Source organism: Xenopus laevis, chromosome 4L, assembly GCF_017654675.1.
Source record: "Xenopus laevis strain J_2021 chromosome 4L, Xenopus_laevis_v10.1, whole genome shotgun sequence".
In the NCBI taxonomy this organism is placed as follows: Eukaryota; Metazoa; Chordata; class Amphibia; order Anura; family Pipidae; genus Xenopus; species Xenopus laevis.
This window is the reverse complement of record NC_054377.1, coordinates 117,599-135,557: the sequence shown is the minus strand read 5'-3', so window position 1 is coordinate 135,557 and position 17,959 is coordinate 117,599. Positions and strand designations below refer to the sequence as shown.

The window sequence follows — 17,959 nt, the reverse complement described above, 5'->3', positions numbered from 1 at the left end:
CCATGGCACCCTCTTTACTAGTCAACAGTGCCCCTACATTGCCAACTTGATCGTCAGTACTCCTTTAGTGCCAAACAGTATAGCCCTTATTGCACATATAGGGCTTGAGATAACTGAGCAGAGCACCCCCTACACAAGCTGCATTACCCCATTATAGACCACTCTGTCCCTATAATGCATTCCATTATAACCCTCAGTGCCCACTAGTACTTCCCATTAAAGCTGGCACTGCCCCCACATTTTATTAGTCATCCATTCTGTGCTGGCATTTAATTAACCAGAGGTTTTTAGTTACAGGTTTATGTCCCATTACAGCCCACAGTGCCTCTTTTATTACTTGGTATTACAGCCCAGAATGTGCCCTATACTACATAACATTATTGCCCACCAGGTTTACTATTTCACAAAGCCTTACTTCCCACGTTGGAACCAACACAGTACCACCTACAATAGTATATTGCCCACAGCATATGGAGATACTTCCAGCAGCGCCCCCTAGAGTACATTACAATACTGACAGCAGCGCCCCCTAGAGTACATTAATATCCTGCCGAGTGTATTTCCCCTTTAGATGCAGAAAAACAAAGAAATACACATAAATATGTAGAAAGAAGTTGTTCTGTTTTGTGCTTCTACAACAATGTTGCCCATGGGTAAGTGAGTGTGACACACAGGGTTGCTACTTGGGCAATTTTTTGCCATCTGGGTATTTTTTTCATCGGAAAGGTGCCACTGCTTGCCACATACCCCTAGCCACACATAAGGCACCTCTAGCCGCACATAAATCACCCCTAGCCACACATAACTCACCCCTAGCAACACATAAATCACCCCTAGCCACACATAAGGCACTTCTAGCCACACATAAATCACCCCTAGCCACACATAAGGCACTTCTAGCCACACATAAATCACCCCTAGCCACACATTAATCACCCCTAGCCACACATAAGGCACTTCTAGCCACACATAAATCACCCCTAGCCACACATAAGGCACTTCTAGCCACACATAAATCACCCCTAGCCACACATTAATCACCCCATGCCACACATAAGGCACTTCTAGCCACACATAAATCACCCCTAGCCACACATAAGGCACTTCTAGCCACACATAAATCACCCCTAGCCACACATTAATCACCCCTAGCCACACATAAGGCACTTCTAGCCACACATAAGAAACTTGTAGCCACACATATGACACTTGTAGCCACACATAAGGCACTTCTAGCCATACATAAGAAACTTGTAGCCACACATAAGGCAAGCATAGGGATGCAGCACATCCAGTGGTTAACCCTTTCCTTTGCCACAGCCACATGGTGGGGACATTCTTAGTGTTGGGACCCACAGCCCTGTGCCGGATCACTTCTCATGTAAAGGCCTTTTTAGGAGAGAGGGAGGGGAGCTGATTTCCCTCCTTTCTAACCAAATTACAATGGAATGTGAGCGGGAGGGGGGACAGGGGACTTGTACTGAGCAACTTCCTCACAGTGGCAAAGGAATGTGAAGGAGAAACCTGCATCCCCTCAGCAGCCAGACTGCCAGCTCTGCGGGTGAATCCAGACATCTGAGCCCCCTGCCTTGGAACTAAGGAAGTCAGCACACTGCACCAGCAGGGAAGAGGTTAAATAGCAAGTTGCTCCACCCAGATATCTCTGTTTTGCCCAAAAGATCTCAGATTTCTATTAATCTTAGATAGAGATAAGGAACTGCAGCTACTGATTGTCTTGTCTGAGCGAGCCTGGGAGTACCGAGGACGTCTGGGAGTACTGAAGGAACCTGGGAATACTGAGGGAGTCTGGAAGTACTGGGGAAAGCAGAGGGATAACTGGGGCACAACTGAGGGAAGTGGAATTAACTAGAGGTTTAATGTGTAGTTATTTATTGCAGGGCTGGTGTGAGGCTGGATACCTCAGGGATAGCAGGGATTAAATGAGTGAGGCTGGATACCTCAGGGATATTTAGGAATAACAAGGTGAGGCTGGATACCTCACGGATATCAGGGAATAACTGTTTGAGGCTCGATACCTCAGGGATAACAGGGAATAACTGGGATTAATTTAATGAGGACAGTTACCTACCAGATACAGGATAATCCAAGGGATTTTGGGAATATCTGGGAATAACTGAATGAGGCTGGATCCCTGTGGGATAACATGGACTAACTGAGTGAGCCTAGATACTACAGGAGTAGGAAAACTCGAGGAACATTAGAAATACCTGGGCACAACTGAGAGAGGTGAGAGACTTCAGGGATAACAGGCAATACCTGGGGGAACTTGGAAAGAAATTGGCCCTGACACTTGGAAATATCTCTGAAGAAGAACCAAGAGGGAAGCTTTTCGGATTCCTGCAATGTGCAATTTACACTGAGGACTCTGAGGATCTCCGAGAGTAAAAGATAATGGGGCAGTTGGGGCCCCTCTTGCTGCTTCTGATGGCGGCTCTGCTCCTGAGAGAGGTAAGTGATGTGTCACTATGGGTGGGTCACAACTGTCACTAGGGTGCTTTCTAGGGGCCCTGGACTGCTGCACCCTACACCCAGTGTTTGCCCAGACACTGCCCACAGCTGCTTATTATTGTTGAGGCTTTTTCTTTTCAATCATTTCCAAACTACCAGCTAAAATGAGATTATACACAGGGGTAAAGAGAATCTCTATCCAAGAGAAAAGGCTTTATAATCCCAGTCTCTGTCTCCAGTGGCAGAACCATAGAGGGAGCAGACCCTGTGGCTGCAGGGGGGCCCAGGAGGTATAGGGGCCCCATGAGACCCTCATTCATATACAATTTCAATAAATATTGGTAAAACAGCTCAACCTATAGACATTCTGGGGGCCTGAAAATGATTTGCTGTGGGGCCCAGTAATATGTACATTTTTACACCACTGCTTGTCATTGGCAGGTGCATCACTGTGGAACCATTTAAAGGGACAGTAAAACAGGTTTACTTTACTTATAGCGTTGTGCAAAGGAAAAACTTAAAAATAGTGAAGGTGTTACTTGCTCAACATGCCATTGTCTGACTGGATAATACTCATATCAGTTCACTCAGACTGACTATTGTGTCTATAATCCCATCCTAAGAAGCTAAAAGGGGCCTGACCTGACATCAGGGGGGCGTGGCATTACTTGAAAGGGGCGTGGCAAGCCTTGTGGAGCTGTAAATGGCAGGCAATGTCTCAAGCATAAAGAAAAGATAGAATAAAGATGTGCTGGACTAGATAATTCCATCTGTTTAGCCCAATTTTGATGGAAAATCTAAGGGAAAACTGTCTCTTTACAGTAGACGATCACAACTCCTGGGTCCTGTCTATTAATTCCCATTCCTGATACACAGTCATTTCCAACCCTCACTGTAATCTCATTGACTGAAGGGCCCTATCACATTCCCCTCAGCAGGGCCATCATTAGAGATCACCCTAGTCCCGCCCACCCCAGATCCTGCCCCCAAGCCCCACCCCAGATCCCACCCACCCCACTACACAGTAAAAAGTCCACACAGACACCAGCGCTAAAAACGGTAAAAAACTGTTATAAAATGCCATTGGTGTTCCGGGCCCCCCCATAAGATAAAAAAGAACTATTGGCGCCAGCGCCCCCATAAAAGTTTTTTTTTTTAAAAAAACATTTGTGGTCAGGGCCCCCCTAGAAGTTAAAAAAAAATATCATTGGGTGTCAGGTCCCCCCCTATAAATAAAAGTAAAAATTGCGCCATGAGCGCCCATAAAAGTTTTTACAAAAACATTGGTGGTCAGGGCCCCCTACAAGATTAAAAAAATCATTGGTGGCCAGTCCCCCTATAAATAAAAAAAAATTGAGCCAGGCCCGGGTCTCACCACAAATCCGGACCTGGCCGAGCCTGTTCTCTTTAAGAATGAACATTTGCAGCAAGTGCCAAGGAATCAGTCATGGGGAAAGCCAGAGAGAAATGGGGATATATACTGAGCATATCTGGAGATTTATAAGGCATTTTTGGAGATACATACAGAATTTCCTGAGATATATACAGTATCGCTGAGGATATATACAGTATACCGGGGCATATATTTATTATACCTGGAGATATATAAAGTATTTCTGGGGATATATACAGTATGCCTAGGGTTAGTATACCTTATAAGCAAGGCTGTGGTATCTATTGGGCCCACAGATGAATTGTTTGGCTACAGAACGCGGCTGAACATTCACAGACTAACCTTTAGCCAATAAGTGAATATGTGCCCTGCTCATTTCTGTGTTGTCTATTCTTCTAGCGCTTTCTCATTACTGCCTGGGACTAAAGCCTCTGGGTCCCAGTGTGACCCTCTGTGGGATGTTTCTAGGAAAGGTTGCACAGCTGATTACTGGCAATCGAATATCAAATGCTCGTAATTAGGGCTTCGGGAGAAAACCCTGGTTCCCTTCAAGGGATACTGTCATGGGGAATTTTTTTTTTTTTCCAAAATAAATCAGTTAATAGTGCTGCTCCAGCAGAATTCTGCACTGAAATCCATTTCTCAAAAGAGCAAACAGATTTTTTTTATATTCAATTTTGAAATCTGACATGGGGCTAGACATTTTGTCAATTTCCCAGCTGCCCCAGTCATGTGACTTGTGCTCTGATAAACTTCAATCACTCTTTACTGCTGTACTGCAAGTTAGAGTGATATCACCCCCTCCCTTTTCCCCCCCAGCAGCCAAACAACAGAACAATGGGAAGGTAACCAGATAACAGCTCCCTAACACAAGATAACAGCTGCCTGGTAGATCTAAGAACAACACTCAATAGTAAAATCCAGGTCCCACTGAGACACATTCAGTTACATTGAGAAGGAAAAACAGCAGCCTGCCAGAAAGCATTTCTCTCCTAAAGTGCAGGCACAAGTCACATGACCAGGGGCAGCTGGGAAATTGACAAAATGTCTAGCCCCATGTCAGATTTCAAAATTGAATATAAAAAAATCAGTTTGCTCTTTTGAGAAATGGATTTCAGTGCTGAATTCTGCTGGAATAGCACTATTAACTGATGTGTTTTGAAAAAAAAACATGTTTTCTGATGACAGGAGAGAGAGAGAGAGAGAGAGAGAGAGAGAGAGAGAGAGAGAGAGAGAGAGTAAACCCAAGGAGTGCAGATATGTCAGGACACAGAGCTTACAGTCCAGTATGGTCTTTAAGTCTTGCTCCATCCTTGCTGAAATGATATTTGAGGGCCAAAAATCACTGATCACAAGTGGAAGAGCAATAAGGGGAGCAAAATGACAGTGTGGCTGTAGCTTCATTACCGAATAGAGGTGTCATCAGGAGGGTCAAGAAAGTCATTGGCACTGGGGGAGAAAGGACCCATGTTATTATACATGACTCTTAAGGGCACATTTACTAAGCTCGAGTGAAGGATTTAAAGTAAAAAAACTTCAAGTTTCGAATTATTTTTTTGGGTACTTCGACCATCGAATAGGCTACTACGACCTTCGACTACGGCTTCGACTTTGATTCAACGATTCAAACTAAAAATCACTCAACTATTCGACCATTCGATAGTCGAAGTACTGTCTTTTTAAAAAAAACTTCTACTACATACTTCGGCAGTTTAAACCTACCGAGGTAAAATTTTAGCCTATGGGGACGTTCCCCATCACTTTCTAAGGTTTTTTTGATCAAAGAAAAATCCTTCGATCGATCGATTAAAATCCTTCGAATTGTTCAATTCGAAGAGTTTCATCGATTTTAACTTCGATCGATCGACCGTAGTATTTGCGGTAAATCCTTTGAATTCGAATATTGATATTCGACCCTTAGTAAATGTGCCCCTTAGATTATGAGTTCTGTGGGGAAGGGATTTCCTTCCTTTTGTCTATGTAACAGTTAGTATGGGTATGGGACCTATTATCCAGAATGCTCGGGACATGAGGATTTCCGAATCTGTAATTTGGATCTTCATACCTTAAGCCAAGTAGAAAATTGTGTAAACATGAAATAAACCCAATAGGCTGGCTTTGCCTCCAATAAGGATTAATTATATCTTAGTTGGGATCAAGTACAAGCTACTGTTTTATTATCACACTGGCCTGTCCTTTGTTATACATAACATTATTTCTCTGCAGATCCAGAGCTCATGCCCCTGGTTTTTGTTGTTTATGTTGGAACCCTATGGGAAGTAACACTGCAATTAGGGTTTGGGGGTCACTAATTGGTTTGAGGGTCACTCATTTACTATGAAATAGCACTGGTGGCCCTGTTGTGCTTCTTTGAATTCATCCAGTTGATTGATTATCAATCAGATTCATGCTGAGGTCTAGAGGTCCATAAGAGTTCTCTTGGGCTGTGTACTGGTGTTAGCTTAGGGTGTTCTTCTCCCTTGATCACTTGGGTTCTCCCTTAAAATCAGGGGTGATGAAAACTGGGCATTTACTCATTTACAGAATTTGAGATGTTGGAATGCTGTCTCCACCTCTGAGTGGTAAATGTTCCCCCTCTAATTAACTTGGTGAGTTGGGACAGCCATAGTAGCAAAGTCTGGTGCAAATGTTCTGTAGTAGCCCAGCATCCCTGGAAAAGCTCTTACTTGTTTGTTTTTTTAACAATGATTGGGGCCAGTTTTGTATGGTCTCAATGTTGTGCGTCTGGGCCTTAATTACACCCCTGCCAATTACAGTACATACCCTGAGTAGCAGGTCTCTCCTAATCCAACTGTACATTTCTTAGGGTTGGCTGATAAAGCCACAGCCCTGATAGAGTCTAGTGCAAAATATAACTACTATGTTACTATGTAACTACTTCATCAAGTTATTATGGGGCTTAAAGTAGACCTGTCACCCAGACATAAAAAGCTGTATAATAAAAGTCCTTTTCAAATTAAACATTCTTTTTTTTATTAAAGCATTCATAGCTGCTGTAAACTCATTTAAAAATCTCAGCTGTCAATCAAACATTGCCCGCCCCTCCTCTATGGCTTAGGAAATTCGTTTTTCTTTCCATTCAGCACTTACTAAGGGGGTTATTTATCAAAGTTACGAATTTATCTCAATATTTTCTGCTACAAACTGCTCGGTTTTTTAGGCTTATTTATTACGATTATGATTTTCACTATTTTGTTGGAATTTTCACGCGAAAACTTTGGGGTATTGCACGAAACCCAGCGCACATCAAAAAATTCATTGGGACTTCTCCCATTGACTTATATGGAACCAGTTTGATATGCAAATTAGATGACAGGTCTTCAGATTTGGACTTTTCCATCGTCGGGGGTTTAATAAATTCAGAAACATTTTTCATGATTTTTGCATTCGGATTTTTAGTGTTAGCAAATAACCCCCTAAATGTCACTGCTCTCCCCACATTCCCCCAATCTCTTCACCATATAATTGTGTAACCAGGACATGGGGATGGACATCAGGTCCCCCATTTTGGTGCACAAACAAGATTCTGAGATGATACAAGACTTGTCTTAATAACAGTGTCCCACAAAATGGCTCCTGCCTGCTTGTTATAATTATACATTTATAGGCCGAGCAAAACATGATTATAATTTATATAGTGTAAGAAAAGAAGTGGATCATTTGTGCATTGCACCACAGTGTCTTCTCCAATGCTGGGAGCACAGACTCAGACACCCCTAACTGTTCCTGACTCTCATTCACTGTCACACAGCTTGCTTGCCCTAAATCTCACCAAGGTGCCCAGAAGCTTAGTCCCAATTTGCAATGGAGAGACCTCGGTCTGAGTTACACTAATAACAATCCAAACCAGACCCACTATCACAATTAAGATTGCGTGGATTAAGTCTGCAATGGTGGCCATGTCCAGTATTCAAGTGGCAATGAATAATTTAGGAGTTTCTTATCTGGCAAATGGACTGTGATTACCCTGCAAATCCATTGGGCCCCAAGGACTGGTAACATATATGAGGGTGCCGTATCCATGTTATGGTAGGGACACGGGTGCACATTATTCAGTTCATGAGGCACTAAGGGAATCACCGCATGTCTAACATAACTGATTATTAAATTCAAACAATTCAGCTTATATTAATTGACTTCTTCCAAATTATCTTCTTCCCATGGTGAGAAATGATTTGTGGTGCAAGTGCCATAATAGTTTGCTACAAACACTGCTAATGAGCTTGGCAAAAAAAAAAAACGTTATAGCCGATAAAGACATTTATGCCAATAATATAGTTCATTTTACCTCCCCTGTCCGCAAAAAATAGTGTGGCGTCACGTGAATGCTAGAACTTTCTACCCAACAAATGTTGCTTGGACTTATAGGGGTGTATTTATCAAAGAGTGAAGTTAGAGATGGCCACAGCCCTCTAGAGTGAAATCCCACCACTCTCCATTCAATACTAAGGGATTTTTAAAAGACTATTTATCAATGAGTGAAAGTGAAAGCCTTTCAAAATCCCCTAGTAATGTATGGAGAGTGGCGGAATTTCACTCTAGTGGACTGGGGTGAGCTCTAACTTCACTCTTTGATTAATATACCCCATGGAGTTCATTTAAACCTGGTAATGGACAAATGGCAATTACCACAATAATACCACGCTGACATTAAAACCTCCATTGTTTTTAACAATTGAACAACTATTAACCAATGACCTTAAATAATGAAATCATATTTATTGGTTTTGTGAAATGATGAATTCTCTCACTAATGAATTGGAGTTTATAGATGATTGAATTATTTATTCCATAATCCAGTGATCCCCAAACAGTAGCTCATGAGTAACATGTTGCTCCCCAACCCCTTGGATGTTGCTCCCAGTGGCCTCAAAGCAGGAGATTATTTTTGAAATCCAGACTTGGAGACAAGTTTTGGTTGTATAAAACCCAGGCGCAGTCCCAAACAGAGCCTCAATGTAGGTTGACAATCCTCATAGGGGCTACTAAATGGCCAATCACAGCCCTTATTTGGCACCCCAGGAACTTTTTTTCATGCATGTGTTGCTCCCCAACTCCTTTTACTTCTCAATGTTGCTCATGGGTTCAAAAGGTTGGGGATCCCTGCCATAATCAATATTACATTCATTGTATTTATAAGATGAAATTAATTGATGTACAATACTGTGAATTAATTGTATTTTGGGATGAATTTATAATACTAATTTATTATAAAATTATAAAATATAAAATGAATTAATCTGGAATAACCCTACTGAGTGCAAAGTTTGAGACACAGTATTTTGTTAATTGTTTATTTGTTCTCATGCACCACTTTAAATTTGGAGTAGTGTAGGTTCCTTAATACGTAGATGAGTGTGTTGCCAGTTTGTAACTATAGAAACAGTATTTCTACTTTTAGTTTTGAGTGCTGTTTGGCTTCCTCATTAGTCCCATCAAAATAAAACTTTTTGGGGCTCCCCAGTTAAAAAAGGAGCAACCAGCTCTTTCCACTGGTTGGTTGGAAGATTGTCCTGGTCAGCCATTGATTCATATATCAGAACTGCTCAGCATAGGCCCATGATGGGTTTATGACATGAGTTTGGGCTCTGTCAGGCACAGAACATACCAGATCAATGAGAGGGGAGAGCTCTGTAGGTCTAGCATGGGCTGTGAGAGAGGGTTGTGGTATTTCCCATAATGCTCTCTGTCCGGCCCATACGTAGAATTAAATTCATGTGATTACAAGAAATATCAGGACATTTTCTGTACCAGGAAGAACCGAGTAAAATGATCACTTGGTATGTCAGAAAAAAATCCCTCAAATGATTGACTTGTAAGACGAGAATTTCTAAAATATTCTACTAGGGATGGGCGAATTTGACCCGTTTTGCTTTGCCAAAAATTTGCCGCCAGCAAGAAATTCACTCATCCCTACTATCTACCCTTTTGTATGTACTTCACTTTCACTATTCTTTCTTGGAACCCACTGTACAAATATATATATGTGTGTGCGTGTGTGTGCACCCCTATATATGCGTGGATAGATTGACAGATATGTGTACCCCTATATATGCCTAGATAGATGTGTGTACCCCATTATGAATGGATATATAGGTGTCCACAAATGGGTTAATAGGAGATGATGGGAAACCCAAGTTCCATTGCCAATATAACAATGGTCCAGTTCATTATTTATGAAGAGGCGCAGTGATATACTTACTGGCTACTGGGAATAGAAACTAATAGAAACAGAGATTTTCAGCTAATTTTTGCAAGTCCCACTCTGGCTAACAAATACTAAGTACAGGATTTGACTGCCCTAGAGGAGAAGGCTTACAGTCGCTCCCTGATCACAAGAACTTTTGGACTCTTGAGAGAGGCACAAGAGAGACCAGTATGTGATCATTATTACACCCAAAAGATCGTTTGCAGGTACAGGTATGGGATCCATTATCCGGAAACCTGTTATCCAGAAAGCTCCGAAATTACAGGATGACTGTAATTTTTTTGCCCAATTTTTAAAATATGATTTCCTTTTTCTGTGTAATAATAAATCAGTCACTTGTACTTGATCCTAACTAATTAAACCAGCCGATTGGCTTTATTTAATGCTTACATGATTTTCTAGTAGATTTATGGTATGAAGATCCAAATTACAGAGAGATCCATTATCCAGAAAGCCCCAGGTCCTGAGCATTCTGGATAACAGGTCCCATATCTGTACTTTATTGTTTGTGACTAAAGGGCTTTTGATATTGGGTACAATGAGTGAGGCAGAGGCAGACCATTCCCTGCTCTATGTGAAGGGGGAGACAATGAGTAAATCTGGGGGGCAGGGGGTTGAACAGATTATGGACAGATTCTATTGCCCTGCACTAATAGATGCTCATGTACACCCACTCACACACATATAAACACTAAAATACACACTGTACCTCTGGGACTTTGCTCAGACACAATCACTTTGGGGCCCAGACTGAAGATGGAGAGGCAAATGTTTGGGTTCAGGATGTGGGAAAAATGAGGGGAAATGAGAGCAGGAAAAGTCTGACATTTCCCTCACACTCATGTCTCACTCACTGAATGTTCTATGTCATTGTCATTGTCACAATTACTGTCACCAGCCTGCCGCAATCATAATCTCATAATCGCCCATTAAATGAATGTTAATTATGATGAATGTCCACAAAATCCAATACAGTAGGGTGTAACTATACCTTTATACAGAGTCAGGTAGTGACAATAACAGCACAGGAATTGGGGAAATTCCCTCGTATTGTAATGTCATATCTGATCCCAGTGAGGTTCCGTATCCAGACAGAAAGGAACAAAACTCATTATAAGTAACCCTTCCCATCCCCAATGCTCATGTTTCTATTTTACTGACCTCTTCCTCCTTTGCAGCATGAACGTTAGAAAACAGCAGTGTGATGTTCCTGCCTGTGGGTATTTGCCATAATAATGTTCCATTCTGTGTGTATCACTCTGGAGTGTTATAGTTTCACACTCAAGCAATTCCCATTATCCAAATATATTTTCTATGCTCCTCTGGCCCTGCACTGGCAGTGTTCTCTCCTTTCCGTCCCAAGCCTGTCTATCAAAAACCCACTATCTCCCCCTCATCACCCCAAACTGACCCCAGCAAGGGGTGGTGTATTAATAGGAGTTTTTTCAATAATGGCTCATGGTAATACTCTGATTAAACCAATAGCTCATCGCAATACTTTGATAAAGAACTGTATAAAATATATCACAAAGAACTGTTCTATTGTTGAACCCAATGTCTTATGTTGAGCCCAATATAGTGTAAAAAGACAACTTTATGCATTATAATTGTGTATAACAAAGCTTTGTATCATAGTATACAAGGCGGCCTTATAATCCATAATCCTGTATAATGAAGCGTTGTGCAAGAGAAATCATGGGAAGGAATCAACTCGATGACTTAATACTTGTTCATTATTCTCATATGTATTATGTCTTATGATTTGTGAAGCCCTTATCAGACTCTTCTTTATTATAGATAGGGGCACAATATGCTATTCAGGTACCAGTTAACTAAGATAAGATCTCTGCTTCGGATGTGCTTGTTGGGAGTCTGGCCAGATCCTGATGAGCGCATGGGAAGCAAGATCTGTTAATAACCAAATCATTGTATTTTCTTACTAAATTATTATATGAGCTCATTGTTTGCTAAGCCTATATAATACACAAAAGCCATGAATATCCTGTAAATTATATCCTTATAAACGGTGAGTAGTGATGTCATCAGTTATAAACGGTGAGTAGTGATGTCATTTCTGTCACATGACTCACTAAAATTTGTGTATTATAATAAATAAAGTACCCCCAGTTGTAAAATATGGGGATATTAGAAGTTACCTCGGAGTTCCATGACCTGTATAAAAACACTCGGCCTTCGGCCTCGTACTTTTATATGGTCATGAAACTCCTCGGTAACTAATAATATCCTTATATTTTACAAGAGGGGGTACTTTATTCACTATATTAACTGGGGGTCTACATTCGGTCAGTTGAGATTCGCCTGTGGGGATAACGTGTGCCCGCGCAGGGTCTTCTGGAGACCGTTTGAGCCTCGATCTGCGGACTGTTCCGGGGTCTCCCAGTCTATAGGCAGAGAGGGGGGGCTTGCATACTTTGCTCACTCGGTAATGTATATCTTCTTCATTCTATGTATTTAATTTGCTTATACTAGCTGGTGTGTTTGAATTACTTCCGAGAGACTCATAGAACCACAATTAAAACAGGTGGTCATATTGCTTTTTGATTATCACTGTCACAAGCCTATTACTTATCAGCACTGGCACTAACTGCCCTGAGCCTGGCACCCAATAGATTATACCAGTGTTACATTGCAGCAGCCATTGGAATTTACACAGGACACACTTGCGTCTCTCAGAGAAGTGCTGATAACTAAAATTGGGTGGATCCAGATACAACATGAGATGCCACTCACAAGATAATAATAACAGTATAACAATAAAACACCTTAAACTTAATATACTAGTATTATGGACTGCCCAGCCTTATAATAAAGATACATGACTTCCAGGGCTGGAAATCGCACCTTTATTCCTGGGTGAATGGAAGACAATCCAGAGAATACCTTGTAAATTTCTATAGAATATTTTCCTTATATACAAATGTTGGAAATGATGCTTTTACTAAACGTACCTGACATTTTTGGGAAAGGAATTGAACAGATACAGAGATATTATGTGACCCTTATTCTGACAAATAGCACAAATTCCTCCAACTGATTGGCCTTTTTTCTTTCTCCCCAAAAGGTGACCAGCGAATGTAATGGTAATGGTAAGTTCTGTGCTCCTTATACAGGTTCTTCGCTCCCCCTAGTGGATAAATATTGTTACCAAGCGGGGGGGTGAGTTATTCGGTTTGCATATGATATGCATGATGTACGACTTTATTCAATATATTTGAGCGAGACACACTTCCTACTCTTTTAGAGAACCGATCATGGGATTCAACCATGATGGGGTTAATGTTTTTACAAGGGGTGTGGTATCTGTCGTTTTAAATGTTTCTCTTGTCAGTTACAATGTAGCTTTTTGAGGAAGTGGTTTGTCCACGAAACGCGTCAAAGTCATAGAGCCGATGGGCTCCCTATGCTCTATTGTCATATTTTAATCATTTTTCAATAAACGGATGTTTTAACCTGCTTGATGCTCCGTGACTACGATAGAATTTATTCGGTTTGCATGGGGCCAGTTACATTTCGCATATCCCCACTATAAACATTGACAAGAGTTACATTCACTCAGATCTGTTGTCAAAGGAGCTTGCAATCCAGTTCAATATTGGAGGAGAGTGAATTCTCAGTTCAGATGTCAAGTGTTTCAGTAACATTTTTTCCAAATTAAAAAAGGAAATAGACTTAACACAACAAAGTAACTGCTTAGTGATCCAGAGGAAGGCAAAAAACTATTTGAAACCTCTCCAATATTTCTCAGAGGGGAACTATCAGCTTAGTCGCTCTTCTCTGTACTTTCTCTATTTCATTACTGTCCCCATATATTTATATATAGCGATCAGATCCCCTCTTATATATTTATATATAGTGATCATATCCCCTTATATATTTATATATATAGTGATCATATCCCCTTATTTATTTATATATAGTGATCATATCCCCCTTAAATATTTATATATAGTCATCATATCCCCTTATATATTTATATATAGTCATCATATCCCCCTTATATATTTATATATAGTGATCATATCCCCTTATATATTTATATATAGTCATCATATCCCTCGTATATATTTATATATAGTCATCATATCCCCCTTATATATTTATATATAGTCATCATATCCCCTTATATATTTATATATAGTGATCATATCCCCTTATATATTTATATATAGTGATCATATCCCCCTTATATATTTATATATAGTGATCATATCCCCTTATATATTTATATATAGTCATCATATCCCCTTATATATTTATATATAGTGATCATATCCCTCTTATATATTTATATATAGTCATCATATCCCTCTTAACTGTCTCTTCTCCAGTGTAACCAATCCCAACTTGCCTTTCCCCATAACTGATCCCTTCCATTCCCTTTATCAGCTTAGTCGCTCTTCCCTGTACTTTTATTACTGCAGGTGGCTATATAGCATCCATATCTGGTGACATAATGCCAGATTTATAGTGTAGATAATTGAGTTATGTGCCATCCTGTAACAATGAATCACATGAGTAACTATATGTTCACAATGTCACAGCTTTACTGAATGAATGGAGCTTTTTGTTCTATTGTGTCTCTGACTGTTTCTCTCCTCCCCATCACAGAGGTGGCCGAGTGCAACAATATTACTGTATTCAGCAAAACTTCCCAAATAACAGTGACAAGCCCAGCAGATAATGTGACACTAAACAGAGTGGAATACTTAAATGGAACGACGGTGGAACAATCAGTAATCACAAACAATACTGTCTCTAACCTCACACCTGGGAGCCAATATGTTATTGTTTATGGAAACTCATTGCTGAACTGCTGCCAGAACATCACAACCTGTAAGTCTCTACACACCGTTACTTATTGCCCCTTGTGGCACCGTGAGGCCCAACTCTTTGTTATCTAATTCATTCACGGAGATTCATTTTACAGACACATCACGTCCAGGAACTTCTATTCATTTAGTTTGTCATCTTTAAAATACTTGGACTAAATGTGGTGACATTTCCTACAGTCCTTTCAGTAAATGAAAGTAGGATTGTGTTAAAGCTTAATTGTCTTAATGAAAACCAAGGGCTCGTTTGGGATGAAACCTTGATCCATTTCAATTAGATCGTCTAGAAACGAAGTCAATGAAGCCAATTATTCAGCTTTACTCTACTTCCAGCTCTGTGGGTAGAAGGTGTCGCTTCAAGGTGACCATAAACTGGTGGAACAAAAGAATAAAGTGTCTCCTGTCAGTGTAAATAAAGGAAACATTGAATTGTCTCATGGACTCAGAGTCTGGGGAAGGACAGAACATTGGCTTGAATTTTATTATATATTAAGATGTCAAGTACCAAAATCCCAATGTCTGCTCTCTTCATCTCATATCCTAAACTCTACCTATTTCACTCCAATTGTGCAATTCACAAAGAACCCCCTAACATCTGTGCATCCATCATATATCCCAAAGTGTGCTATACCTAACATTTCCCAAAGTCTGCCCATTCCATGTAATAGTGAAGACATGATCCATCACGTGGCCTGGAATTTATAACATTTCATATATTTTTCCTGGTGTCCCCGGGAAAGCCCATCCCTGCCACCCCTGCAAAGCGATAAAGGTTTTCCCATATAATAATTTATCCCTTACTCAAAGATAAAAACAGTATTAGCCATATTCATAGTTTGCCCCTCCCCAACAGAAATGTTCCGCATTAGCACAATGTTCACCCTCCCTCTTGCGTCTCTCTGTCTCTTTTATTATCTTGTCTATGTCCTGCCTTTCTGAACAGCACTATCCATCACAAAAGCACTTCCTAAAAACGAATTTCAACATTCTTTATGCAATATAATCTGTACTTTAATGAGTGTATCTGTCCTTTTCATACACAGATCCATCTCCCCCTGGGTCGTTGATATCAAACAGCAGTAACACAACAAGTATCTCCCTCAGCTGGGCTCAACCCCAAAATATGACGGGCGTAGAGTATAACTTCAATGTAACATGCAGTAATACATCAGGACTTGTGTATTCCAACATTTTGGAAAATGTATCATCTGTGCAAATTCCCAATCTACAGTCTGGAACCAACTACTCCATCCAGATAGTAACGGTCGGAGTTATGGGGTATCAGAGTGACCCTATTTCTATTTCTCTCCACACAAGTAAGTAACCACATTCATTCATTTTACTCTTCCCGTGCTCTCCAGTATTGCTTGAAAGTTAGGGATCTCTCTCCATTGGCTTTCAGTTAGGAAATATGCTGTGGCTTCTGTGTATTTGGGGTGTAACTGACTTAGTATCACTCATGTCTTATAAGGAATAATGTACCCCCTACTGTAAATGATAAGGATATTAGAAGTCACTGAGGGGTTGTTCTGTGACCATATAAAGGCACAAGGCTGCAGGCTGAGTTATACAGGGAACTCTGAGTATCACTCATGTATTATAAGGGATAATGTACCCCCTACTGTAAATGATAAGGATATTAGAAGTCACTGAGGGGTTGTTCTGTGACCATATAAAAGCACAAGGCTGCAGGCTGAGTTATACAGGGAACTCTGAGTATCACTCATGTATTATAAGGGATAATGTACCCCCTACTGTAAATGATAAGGATATTAGAAGTCACTGAGGGGTTGTTCTGTGACCATATAAAGGCACAAGGCTGCAGGCTGAGTTATACAGGGAACTCTGAGTATCACTCATGTATTATAAGGGATAATGTACCCCCTACTGTAAATGATAAGGATATTAGAAGTCACTGAGGGGTTGTTCTGTGACCATATAAAAGCACAAGGCTGCAGGCTGAGTTATACAGGGAACTCTGAGTATCACTCATGTATTATAAGGGATAATGTACCCCCTACTGTAAATGATAAGGATATTAGAAGTCACTGAGGGGTTGTTCTGTGACAATATAAAGGCACAAGGCTGCAGGCTGAGTTATACAGGGAACTCTGAGTATCACTCATGTATTATAAGGGATAATGTACCCCCTACTGTAAATGATAAGGATATTAGAAGTCACTGAGGGGTTGTTCTGTGACCATATAAAGGCACAAGGCTGCAGGCTGAGTTATACAGGGAACTCTGAGTATCACTCATGTATTATAAGGGGTAATGTACCCCCTACTGTAAATGATAAGGATATTAGAAGTCACTGAGGGGTTGTTCTGTCACCATATGAAGACACAAGGCTGCAGGCTGAGTTATACAGGGAACTCTGAGTGTCACTCATGTATTATAAGGGATAATGTACCCCCTACTGTAAATGATAAGGATATTAGAAGTCACTGAGGGGTTGTTCTGTGACCATATAAAGGCACAAGGCTGCAGGCTGAGTTATACAGGGAACTCTGAGTATCACTCATGTATTATAAGGGGTAATGTACCCCCTACTGTAAATGATAAGGATATTAGAAGTCACTGAGGGGTTGTTCTGTCACCATATGAAGACACAAGGCTGCAGGCTGAGTTATACAGGGAACTCTGAGTATCACTCATGTATTATAAGGGATAATGTACCCCCTACTGTAAATGATAAGGATATTAGAAGTCACTGAGGGGTTGTTCTGTGACCATATAAAGGAACAAGGCTGCAGGCTGAGTTATACAGGGAACTCTGAGTATCACTCATGTATTATAAGGGATAATGTACCCCCTACTGTAAATGATAAGGATATTAGAAGTCACTGAGGGGTTGTTCTGTGACCATATAAAGGCACAAGGCTGCCGGCTGAGTTATACAGGGAACTCTGAGTATCTCTCATGTATTATAAGGGATAATGTCTCCCCTACTGTAAATGATAAGGATATTAGAAGTCACTGAGGGGTTGTTCTGTGACCATATAAAGGCACAAGGCT

The 17,959-nt window shown here is 40.7% G+C and overlaps 1 protein-coding gene across 5 annotated transcripts in view; it reads left to right on the top strand.

Annotated features, from left to right (window-relative positions):
- Positions 1 to 1,481: 1,481 nt before the first annotated feature.
- LOC108713433 (receptor-type tyrosine-protein phosphatase eta) overlaps positions 1,482 to 17,959 on the top strand; it is a 54,886-nt gene continuing 38,408 nt past the window's right edge. For 3 of the 5 annotated variants that reach the window (XM_041589623.1, XM_041589626.1, XM_041589622.1), the window contains exons 1-4: positions 1,485 to 2,469; positions 13,174 to 13,198; positions 14,721 to 14,945; positions 15,985 to 16,257. In XM_041589623.1, coding sequence (XP_041445557.1) covers positions 2,413 to 2,469; positions 13,174 to 13,198; positions 14,721 to 14,945; positions 15,985 to 16,257 — 580 coding nt within the window. In that variant the 5' untranslated portion in view covers positions 1,485 to 2,412. Of the gene's footprint in view, positions 2,470 to 13,173; positions 13,199 to 14,720; positions 14,946 to 15,984; positions 16,258 to 17,959 lie in introns of all 5 variants that reach the window. The other 2 variants (XM_041589625.1, XM_041589624.1) reach the window with 1 other exon arrangement.